The 12,066-nt window shown below is 40.5% G+C and overlaps 1 protein-coding gene across 4 annotated transcripts in view; it reads right to left on the reverse strand.

The window, feature by feature from the left end:
• Zfyve9 (zinc finger FYVE-type containing 9) overlaps nucleotides 1-12,066 on the reverse strand; it is a 287,358-nt gene that overhangs the window by 70,702 nt on the left and 204,590 nt on the right. For all 4 annotated transcript variants that reach the window (XM_008828437.3, XM_029561268.1, XM_008828436.3 and 1 more), the window contains 2 exons: nucleotides 6,744-6,968; nucleotides 4,502-4,584 (listed from right to left, as the gene is read on the reverse strand). In XM_008828437.3, the coding sequence (XP_008826659.1) occupies nucleotides 4,502-4,584; nucleotides 6,744-6,968 (308 nt within the window). The remainder of the gene's footprint in view (nucleotides 1-4,501; nucleotides 4,585-6,743; nucleotides 6,969-12,066) is intronic.

Below are 12,066 nucleotides of genomic sequence, written 5' to 3' on the forward strand. Positions count from 1 at the left end.
TGCTGGTCCACGCCTTTGATCCCAGCACTCAGGAGGCAGAGGCAGGTGGATCTCTGTGCGTTCAAGGTCAATCTGGTCAACATAGCAGTCCAGCGGGGCTTACAGGGAGACCCTGCTTCAAAAAGACCAAAAATAAATGATAAAAAATACTAATTCTTCAAAGCATAAAAATTTACTCCTTAATAATTAGTAGATGCGAAAAACATTACTATTGAAATCTACCTGACAACTTTATATCCATGCTCAGATCCAAAGGAGCTCAGAAAGTAATCGACTGTGACTAGTAATAATCTGATATATAGAGATTAGAAACGCATGTGCAAACATCTTAATGTCAATTGCATTAAAAATGAATTTTTCTGTATGAAACTGTATTTTAATAATGAAATGGAGATCTTTCTTAAAGGTTAAAACCTCATTTAATTTTATGTCTTACAGGGTTTATACTGAGTACAATATTGTATAACTATAATAATTCAATTGTAAACCTAAAAATTTATAGCCGATTTTGAAAGAGATGCATCTTAGCTCTGGAAATTGTTATTGAATATGCCAATGCTGTTATAATGAAATGCTTCTTCTAAGTATGTGGTTATTAAATAATTAAAAAAACCCACCCTCAAACTAATGAAGATATGTTCTCATATATTAAAAAAAAAAAGTCACAATTGGGACTGGAGAGATGGCTCAGCAGTTAAGAACACTGGCTGTTCTTGCAGAAGACCTGAGTTCAAATCCCAGCACCCACATGGCAGCTGACAACTGTCGGTAACTCCAGGCCCAGGGGATCCGACAGCCCCTCTGTCCTCTGCAGGCAGTACACTCATACACAAAACATAAAAATAAAATATTTTAAAAGTCATAATTATTCAGGAAGATGGAAGATGACACTTGATGGAATACAGAGTTACACAAAGGAACAAGGAGCACAGAGAGTAACAATACAGACACATTCAAATTTTTCTTAATGTTTAAATCTCTTCATTCTATGTTACCATTCTTTTCTTTCTTTTTTCCAGACAGGGTATCATTATGTAACCCTGGCAGACCTGAAGCTTGATATGTAGACCAGGCTGGCCCTGAACTCAAAGAGATCCACCTGCCTCTCCCTCCTGAGTGCTGAGTTTACAGGTGTGTGCCACCACACCCATTGTTATTATTAGTTGTTGTTTTAGCTAGTTTTGCTATGTAGCTCAAACTGGCCCAGAACTATATACCACAGGTTGGCCACAAACTTGTAGTTCTCTTCCTGCCTAGCCTTTTAACTGGTGGGGATTACAGGCTGGAGTCACCACGCTTGACTTTCAAAAGTCTTTAAAAGATAGCTGATTTTAGCTGGGCATGGTGGTGCACGCCTTTAATCCCAGCACTCGGGAGGCAGAGGCAGGCAGGTCCCTGTGAATTCAAGGCCAGCCTGGTCTACATAGTGAGTTCCAGGACAGCTGGGGCTACAGGGAGCCCCTGTCTCAAAAAGACCAAAAAAGATAGCTGATTTTAAAAATAAAGGAGTGTGAAGATTAATAATGGATGTCAATTTGACAGGATCTAGAATCACCTTAGGAGGCAGCTTCTGGGTACACATGTGAGGGATTATCTAGATTGGGTTAGCCTCTGGGTACGCTTGTGAAGGTTTATCTAGGTTGTGGGAGGCATTCCATGGCTGGGGTCCTGGACTGAATAAAAAGGAGAATGTAAGAGATGGAAAGGTGGCTCAGTGGCTAAGAACACTGGCTGCTCTTGCAGAGGACTCAGGTTTGGTTCCCAGCACCCACATGGCAGCTGACAACCATCTGTAACTCCAGTTCTAGGTGATCTGATGCCTTCTCCTGGCCTCTGAGGGCACCGTACACATGTGGTGCACTTACATACACATAGGCAAAACACTCACACAACATGAAATAAAAATGATTTTTCCTAAAGGAGAAAGCGAGCTGAGCATCAGCATTTGCTCTGCTCTGCTTCTTGACTACAGATGCCACCTCCGGTTCCTAGTGCTAAGGCTTCCCTCACCATGACAGACTGAATCCTTGAACCCTGAGCCAAAATGAGCCCTTTCTCCCTCAAAAAAAAAAAAAAAAAGATAGCTGTTACTACAACTTTCAGCACGATGAGTGAAGACATCAGAAAATCCACTTCTCAAAAGCAATTAAGTGATGGGCAGGTTTGCATATGCCTGTAATCTCAGCACTTGGAAGGATGAAGCAGGAGGATCCAGAGTTCAAGGGTAGCATGACCTACATAGGGAGACACACAAAGGAATTAAAAGATGGGTAAATGGTTTACAGAAATAATCATTGCAGTGCTCTGAAATCAGACGAAGAGCATATAACACACTCAGAAGTGTTTTTCATGAAAACAACTGAACTTCAAGTAAGAACAACATAGTTGAGTCAGTGACCTTCTTGCCAGGCATGCCCTCAATACCTGTTAGGTCACTTGATGAGAGAAAGGTAGTTTGTAAACAATATGTTTGCTAACTGGAATAGTTTAGTTGTTCTAGAGCACTGTTAAAATGTAGTAACTGGGGGGCTGGGGAGATAGTTTGGCTAGAAAAGCGCTTACCTTGCAAGCAAGACCTGAGTCCAGAATTCACTTAAAAAGTCAGGAGGAGAAATGGGGAGCTAAGGAGGCAGAGAAAGGAGGATTCCTGGGTCTGGTAAGACAGCCTAGGCTAATGGGCTAGGCCAGTGAGAGATCTTGTCTGAAAATGAGGTGGATGATGTTCCTAAGGAATGACACCCAGGGTTGTTCTCTGGCCTCTACACACACATACACACATACACACACACACGCATGCACACACACGCACATGCATGAGCACCTCCATCCCCCAACAAATAAATAAATTTAAAAAAAAGTGACGCCTGGTGGTACATGCTTGTAATCCCCAATATTCTAGAGGCTGAGGCAGGAAGATCACAAATTTGAAGCCAACTACATAAAAATTAATTCCCTAGTTTCTTTTCAGATCATATAAATCTTTTTTTATGTATATGACTGTTATGCCTACATGAATCAGTGCATCCATATCATGCAATGCCCAGAGAGGCCAGAAGAGGGCATCAGATCCCTTGAAACTGGAGTTACTGATGGTTGCTAGCTGCCAAGTGGGTGCTGAGTTTCAAACCTGGGTTTTCTGCAAAAGTAGTCAGTGCTCTTAACCACTGAACCATCTCTCTAGCCCCAGACTGTATAAATCTTTTGGGAAAAAAATCTCATTGACTAGGATTGGGGCTGGATATGTAAATTGGTGGTAGAGTGCTTGTCTTGCATATCTGAGGCCCCAAGTTTAGTCCTTACTGTGGGAGGGTGAATGATAATCTCAGTCACTAATAAAAAGGAGTAAAAATGCTTCTTGTGCAACCATAATGACCCGAGTTTGAATTCCAAGTAAAATCTGGCCAAGCCCAAGTATTTGTAATTCCAGTGCCCCTATAGGGAGGCAGGAGGCAGAGGCAGGAGAATCCCTGGAAGTTTGAGGGCCAGTTAGTGTAGTGTACATGGTGGTGAATAACAAGGCAAACGAAATGGAAGGTGAAGACTGACACCTGTGGTTGTACTCTGACATGCACTATGGCATGCACATGTCCACATTTAGATACATGAATACACACACACACACACACACACACACACACACACACACACAACTAGTCCGTCCTCAGGTTGCCAACCTGTTTGGGATAATACACAAATGCAGAGTCAGAGTTTAACAAGGAGTTATAGGAGGTGACATAACTATAGAAAACTTTACAAATACTCCAAATACCCAGGATTGACCTAAGCCTGTGCATATATGCAGCAAAACTTTAATAGACCAACATTTTGTCCAAAAGACTCAGCCTTGCACATATGCAGAATAGATATGAGAGAGATCAACAGAGAGGGAAGAATGGAAGTTTAAATTCTAGTTCATGCACAGAGCCATGAATGAGAGCAGAAGCCTTACTAGAACGAGGTTATCTGAGCATTACCTTGGACCAACTTTTGGCTCAATAGTGAGCTACAGAAATAGCAAATGCTAGTTTTTTGTTTTTTTGTTTTGTTTTGTTTTGTTTTTTTTAAAGACAGGGTCTCCCTGTATCCCCAGCCAGCCTGGAATTCACTACGTAGATCAGACTGGTCTCGATCTCAAGAGATTCACCTGCCTCTGGCTCCCCTGTGCTGCGATTAAAAGTATGTGCCCCCACACCTAGTGCAAATGTCATTCCTAAAATAAAAATAAGACAAAATGAAAGGTCTTTATGCAGTGCCTCTAGTCCTTACAATAGTCCTGAAAGGTCACTTAAATAGAAAATATATAATCAGAGTTGGAATTTGTACTACTTTATCCCAGAGCTCCGTTTGTTTTTGAGAGCATGTATGTGTTCTCTTCTCCTCCAGCATAAATTTGTACCTGCTTGAAGCAACAGGAACACAGCTGTCAACAAAATAATAAAATCTTGTTCTCCTTTTTCCAGCACCAGCTCCAGAAAGAAAAAGAGGAAGATTCCCAACTTACTGCTAGAAGATTCATGATGGTATGCCCAGTCTCTCCAAATAATGGCTTCCGAAATCTGACACTGAACAGTGGGCAGGGGTAAACTATGGAAATGAGAAATTATCAGACTAAGTTTGGCAGCTCAATTTTCTAGGAAAAGAGACATCATGGCTAAAATAATTTAAAATATAATCGCAATGTGTAACCATTGCATAGTTATGTAACTAACAAATTTTGGGTTCAAAAAATATTCCTGAGCCAGAGTCAGTCTTTTGACAACCAGAATAAGTCTTTTGATGCATCTGTTTCAAAAGTGACCCACAAGATCCAATGAACAAACTGGATTGATATGATCCGGGAAACAAGTTCTTCCTCATTCCCCCATGCTCAAGAAATTTAAGAATTCTTTCTTTGATACCTATTAACCAAGACCTCTTTAGGAAAGTCAAATACCAGGTGACACTCCTGGCTGGCTCGTCTCTCAAGCTTTCCTGTTTGAAATGCTAGTACAAGACAGAGAAACACATGTTGCTTTCTCTGTAAACAATACTTCTTTCTCCCTGGTTCATTCTGCTGATTTGAGTTCTATCTAGAAGCCTTTTTGTCTAAGAAGTGTTTCTTATCCGGCTCCTCCATTCTTGATCAAGGTAAAATCATCTTGGAGGTCCCAAGAACTTTATAAGCATTGGTTTTCAACACAACATACCACTGCAATCATAATTTCTGTACATCATCCTTAAATAGAGTTCTAAGATTGCATGATCATATCTTAGCCATTCTGAATTCTGACTCAGGATACATGATAGGTCTTACCATAATTTTTATCCAATGAATAACAAACAAAAGAATAAAGGTGACTTGCTGAGAGCTGAAGTCCATTTCATGGTTTATAAAATGTTTCATTTATTGCTGCATTTGATTCTTTAAACAATCTAGTGTAATATTTGAGACAAGCATTAAGATTATCAATCTTAAAACAATAAAACAAACAACAACCAAAAAACCCCTGACAATCAGAGAATTTGAATGAAAAGCTAAAAATCAGAAAACCTGAATTACTTGCCTAAAGTTACAGAGCTAGTAAACGGTGGAGGTGAGGACCATACTCAAGTATTTTGAGACCTAAAACAGGGTGGGTGAAGTAGGTGAAGACATGAAAGCTGAAGCAAAGCTTGCACTTAATTTTTAAAGTCTTTAGTAACAAACCATACACTACTACAGCTTAGCTGTCCTGCTTCAGCCATGGACCAAGATCTTCTATTGTAGGTTATCTTGACAACTGACAGGTCTCCATACCACTAATTTCCTTCTTGTCAACGTAAGTAAAATGTGATTTCCATAACTGTTTCTAAACAAGTGATCACAAATACGCTGACCATAGTCTACGGATATACTATAAACAATAAGGCTATTTGTTCAAACTAACTTTTTTTTTTTTACAAATCCACTTTTCTTCCTCTACTTTCCATTAGTTTAAATCTGTGAGGGGTGCAGCATCACATGGGTTCTGTGTCCAATGGCCTTTGCAGGAAGGTTGCTTTGGAATTTGGCACAAACCATGCCATTGTTTCCATGGCCCAGGTTACCTTTCCCCACATTACTCTGGTTTGGTTTGGTTTGCCACCAGGAGTCACTGTGTTGTTTTTTGCTTTATACACATAAGCACACCTCTTGCCTAAGTAGAATTCAGTTTTATCTTGGACATAAACACCTTTGATTTTAAGAAAAGATGTATGCTCTCTGGTTCTGGAGACCTCATTTAGAGCCAGCAAAAGTGGCCTTGTATCACAGCCTTCCAGATTTATTTGTCTTTTAGAAGTCCTGTTTCCAGCAGGCTTCCACTGGCTAACTTTTTTTTTTTTTTTTTTTTTGAAACGGTCTCCCTGTATCCCTGGCTGGCCTGGAACTTGCTATGGCCTTGATTGCACAGAGATGCTCCTGCTTCTGCCTCCCAAATGCTGGGATTAAAGGCATGTGCTACCATACCTAGCTTAATTTTTTTAAAAAGATGTTTTTAATCAACGAACCATAAAAGAGTAAATTCACAAGGTAATAAATTATCATCAACTTCCTCATTTGATATTTTCAGTGCTTCCCATCATAGACAAATAAAGACACATGCTGGTTATATTTAGCCTACTTATTTTCAGGAAGGTTATTTTTATTGAATTTATCACTAAACAGAGGGGGTCTGGATATGTCAAGCTTTATTTAATCACCATGCATGCTTTGGCCATATGGCTTAGAAATGTTTTTTACTTACGTCGATATTCAGCTCCAAGTCTCAACATCAGTCGAATGGGAAACACTTTGGCCCAAGGGGTTTCCCATTTCTGGATGAGAATCCCAAACAAGTAAGGTGGGGTTGGAAGTACTAGGTCTTGCAGTGACTGGTAGGTGGATGTCACATATAAGAATCCACCATGTTCTTTACTGCCGAGGAAACTTTGACTGAAGAAAGAATGTCCTAAGTTGCCCACAACATTCCCTAAAATAAAAAATTCATTAATTATTTTCTTTTTTAAAATGTGTTTAATATTTTACTTATTTTTATTTTATATGTATGGGTGTATTGCCTGCATCTATGTATGGGCACCATGCGGTGCCCTCAGAGGTCAGAGGGTGTCAGATTCTCTGGAACTGGAGTTACGGATGACTGTTAGCCACAATTTGGATGCTGGAAACAAAACAGGGATCCTCTGTAAGAACAGTCAGTGCTCTTAACCAGTGAGCCATCTCTCTAGCCCCCTCATTAATTATTTTTCTATCAAGAAATCAATCATATTTGAAATAAGTATTACTTCCCCAAACTGAGCTCGACACAAGCAAACACAAATTCTCAACCTCTCATTATAAAAGACCCATATTTATATTTAGAAAGTATTTTGTGTGTGTGTATGAACATGTGTGTAAGCATGTGTGCATGTGCATATGCACATATGTGTACACTGAATGTGGAGACCAGCAGTCAAGCTGGCATCAGTCTCACAAAGATCCTCCAGTCTCTGCCTCCCAGGTGCTGGGATCAAAGGCATGTACCACCACACCTGGCTCAGGTGTCGCTCTTCAGGAGCCATCCTCAATAAGGGTGCAGTAGGCATGTTCACATGGACAAGCTTCCATCAACAGCTCTGCAAGCGTTAACATCATAAGAAGAAATGCCCTTCTGAGATGTTACAGTTTGTTTCCAGAATGGCTACAGGACTTAGAATCCTTTTGTGAAGTGGAAATGCATGTTGGCTGTAGGATCCAATGTAAAAAAACTACCGCCCTATAAAATTCAGAGATGCTTTATGGCCGAAAACCATTTTCACCTGAATATTAGCATCTACATTTTACTTTAAAGTAATATATCTAAGGATTTTGGAATAGTACTCTTGCCCCAGTGTAAACCAAGTCTGACTGCACAATTAAGCTGCTGGGTCAGAGCTATATAAATAAAACAATTCCCATATAAGGGAAGTATTATGGTACTTGGGGGAGGGGCTAGATTTTGGAGTCACAGAGACATGAGTTTGAAGACTAATTTGAGCACACTATTGTGGGATTTGGGGAGAGCTACTTCTGTTAGTGTCAACATGTATGTAAAGTGTGGAAATTATATTACATTTCAGACATGTGAAATGCCTAACAGCGTCAGTCACATAATTTATGTTCTAAAATTTTGAATTATTTCTTTGATTCAAATATACATATAATAATTAGGCAAATGTGTTACAGGGTTTTTTTTCTTCACCAAAGATTAACAGCTACAATTTGTATAAATTTCCATCTTTTCTGGCAGCCACTGCAGACTCATAGGTAGGGTGGCAGGTACTTTTGAGAGGCCAGATCCTCAAATTTACCACTGAGATTTTACCAGTCTAGAAGCCTATAATTCCAGAAAACAGAAACATTCCACATCAATGCAAAATTCAATAAACATTCTATGGAAAAGGTCTGATAGGAGAGAAAGAAGATGCGATATATAAGACGAGACCTTTCCCCTTCCATTGGGGGCTACGTAAGAGCACTCCTCTGAAGCTGACAGCACTGCTGCTTCAAGGTGCCCCCCAAATGTGCTGGAAACACAACAGTGCTGGGAGGGGGCACACTGGAAGGGCCACCAATAGAAGCAGCACAGCACTCTCTCATTTTCTTTTGTCTACTTTTACCTTTCCATTGTGGGATGATACAGAGAGAATGTGTTTGCCAGATGGGAGCCCTAGATCTTGGACTTCCCAGCCTCCAACTGTGAGGCACACATTTCTGTTCTTTACAAATTACCTTGTCTGCAGTACTCTGCTAGAACAGTGCAAAACAAGGGTCTAGCATAATGCCTACATCTCACAGGATTATCTGAGTGAATACAATTCAGGAGTGAAAAAAGCATGATGCTTGGTGCCCAAGGCATTCATTCACTATTTCTCTGGAATCCTGTTATTAGAGTCTAGAATCTATTACCATTTATTTTTTTAAGATTATTATACCCTCAAACACCTAACCTCCTAATCACAATAACATTCATTCTTCACCTTGTCCCTCTATATATCAAGTATATCTTTTATCACTGAAGCATTTATTTTCTTTTCTTAAAAATGCAGAGCTTGCTAGGCATTGTGGCTCAAGACTTCAATCCCAGCATTACGGAGGCAGAGGCAGGCAAATCTGTGAGTTGGAGGCCAGCCTGGAGCTCTATGTCAGCTGGGACTACTGGAAGGCGCTTTCTCAAAAAACAAAAAACAACAAACAAACAAACAAACAAACAAAAAAGCCACCAGGTATGGTAGTGCATACTTTTAATCCAGAGGCAGGTGGATCTCTGTGAGATGAGGCCAGCCTGGTCTACATAGCAAGTTGCAAGCCAGCTGGTGCTACAGGGAGATCATGTCTCAAAAAGACCAAAAATCAAATCAAAACAAAACAAACAAACAAACCCAGATCTTGCCTGGGTGCACATCTTTAGTTAATCCTACCACTTGGACATAGAGGCACATGGATCTCTGTGAGAAGGAGGCTAGCCTGGTCTATACCAGTGAGTTCCAGGCTAGCTGGGGTTACAGGGAGATCCTGTCTCAAATAAACAAACAAATAAAACAACAACAAAAATGCAGATCTTGTGTGGTGGCATATCCTTTAATCCCAGCACTCAGGAAACAGAGGCCAGTGGATCTCTGTGAGTTCAAGGCCTGCCTGGTCTGCAAAGGGAGCACCAGGACAGCCAGAACTACATAGTGAGACCTTGTCTCAAAAAAGAAATGAAAAGAAGACAAAGGAAGAGAAAAGACAAGACAAGACTTGGGGCTGGAGAGATGGGTCAGTGGTTAAGAGCACATACTGCTTTAGCAGAGGACCTGAGTTTCATTCCTAGCACCCAAACTGGGCAGCCTACAAGGGTTTGTAACTCTAGTTCCAGGGGATTTGACACCGTTTTCTGGTCTCCAAGGGTACCCATATCCACATCCACATGTGCATACTCACATACATACACATTAAATAAAAATCTTTAAATTTTTAAGATTTTTAAATATTTTATTATTTTTATTTTATGTGATTGAATGTATTGTCTGCATGCATGTAAGTGTACCCGTGTCATGCAATGCCCACAGAAGTCAGAAGAGGGTGTCAGATCCCCTGGAACTGGAGTTACAGATGGTTGTTAGCTGCCATGTGGATACTGGGAACCAAACCTAGGTCCTCTGCAAGAGTAGCTGGTACTCTTAACCGCTGAACCATCTCTCCAGCCCCTTAAGATTAATTATTTTATGTGTATGACTGTTTGCTTGCACATATGTGTATCACATAGGTGCCTGAGAAGTCCAGAAGAGGGCATCAGATCCCCTGGAACTGGAATTACAGATGGTTGTGATCCAACACATGGGTGTTGGCAAACAAATTTATGTCCTCAGCAAGTACTTTTTTCTTTTTTTGGTCTTTTTGAGACAGGGTCTCCCTGTAGCTTTTTGTTCCAGCTGTCCTGGAACTCACTATGTAGACCAGGCTGGCCTTGAACTCACAGAGATCCACCTGCCTCTGCCTCCCAAGTGCTGGGATTCAAGGCGTGCACCACCACTCCTGACAAGCAGCAAGTACTTTTAACCACTCAGTCATCTCTCCAGCCCCAAAATAAAAATATTTTTTTTTAAAATGCAGATCTTCATCAATACTAATGAGTGATTTAATTTACAATGTCATTAATCACTTTATCTACCGATATGTAACACCCCATAGGTGCAGCTATTAGCAAAAAGAAAACACTAGGTATAGGATTTTGACAAGGAGCTGGTCATGGTGGCTCACACTTATAAATCACAGTATTTGGGAGTCAGAAGAAAGAGGATCAGTACTCAAAGCCAGCCTGGGCTACATAAGACTGCTTCAAAAAACAAAGAAAATAAAAAATAATTTAAAGATAATTTGGGGCTCTTGAATTCAGTAAGGTTGTTATATACTAATTCATATAGGTACTTACCTATGACAACATTCAACACGACAGATTTACTGAACTAACTATATGCACATATTTATACAGACTGACATACATACAATTGCATATGTAATTGTACACACACACACACACACACACACACACACACACGTCAAAAGACAAAAGATTTAAAGACCTTATAATTGCAGAATCAAGCAACACTTTACTTTAAACATCTTATAAGTACTTAACTGGGCCAAGAAGTTTGGCTTTGCAGGCAGAAAACAGCTGAGAAAAGCAGAGACAGAGAACTAAAAGCAGACTGGTCATTTTATTTATTATGTATTTATTTTAATTTTTCATTACATTTCTCCATCTCTGTGTACATGTTGAGGCTGGGGCAACCTGTGGGAGTAGGTTCTCTCCTTCTACCATGTGGGTCCCTGGGATCAGGCTCAGGTTTGTCAGCAAGCACTCTCACCCTTTGAGCCATCACTGGCCCCTAGATTGGTCATTTTAAAGTTCCCTTTAAAAATAAAGTTTAGGGGCTGGAGAGATGGCTCCATGGTTAAGAACACTGGTTGTTCTTGCAGAAGACCCGGGTTTGAATCCCAGCATCCATATGGCAGCTAGTAACTGTCCAATGTAGGAAACCAGGATGCCAGGCCCTAGGGTGAGTTAAGCCTAAAACTTTTAAGTCCAGGCTACATTCGCTGCCAAAGAGAGGGGCACTGAAAACAGTGGCTCTGATAATCCCTGTCTTGCAGAACACTGCTGGACTGGCAGGAGGAAGTGGCCTGATCTTAAGTGCAGGCTCCCTGCTCTGTGGGAAACCATCTTGGTCAACAACCCTTAGCTCATCTCCTTGTCCTGAACAAATAACTCAGCTATCCCTGGCTAAGAGATTAGGTCAGGTTAAAGGGAGCTAAAAACTAAAAGTTCACCATGCTTTTAGCTTTAAGAAAGAAAACACTGTGGCCAATAAATTACCAGATGGGCATTGATAACCTTGAGTAAAAGTTTAAGAATCCTTCTGGCGTCAACTAACAGACTAAATGTCCTGTTTCTTTGTGCCCTAAATCTTTGTATGTGACTGCCATATCCCACGTGACTGCTAGTTCCTTGGGATGTATAAAAACCATCTGAATTTTAAAATAAATTGGCTTGTTGGAAAGACACA

This window comes from Nannospalax galili, unplaced genomic scaffold (genome assembly GCF_000622305.1).
Source record: "Nannospalax galili isolate Female #2095 unplaced genomic scaffold, S.galili_v1.0 scaffold713, whole genome shotgun sequence".
NCBI lineage: Eukaryota > Metazoa > Chordata > Mammalia > Rodentia > Spalacidae > Nannospalax > Nannospalax galili.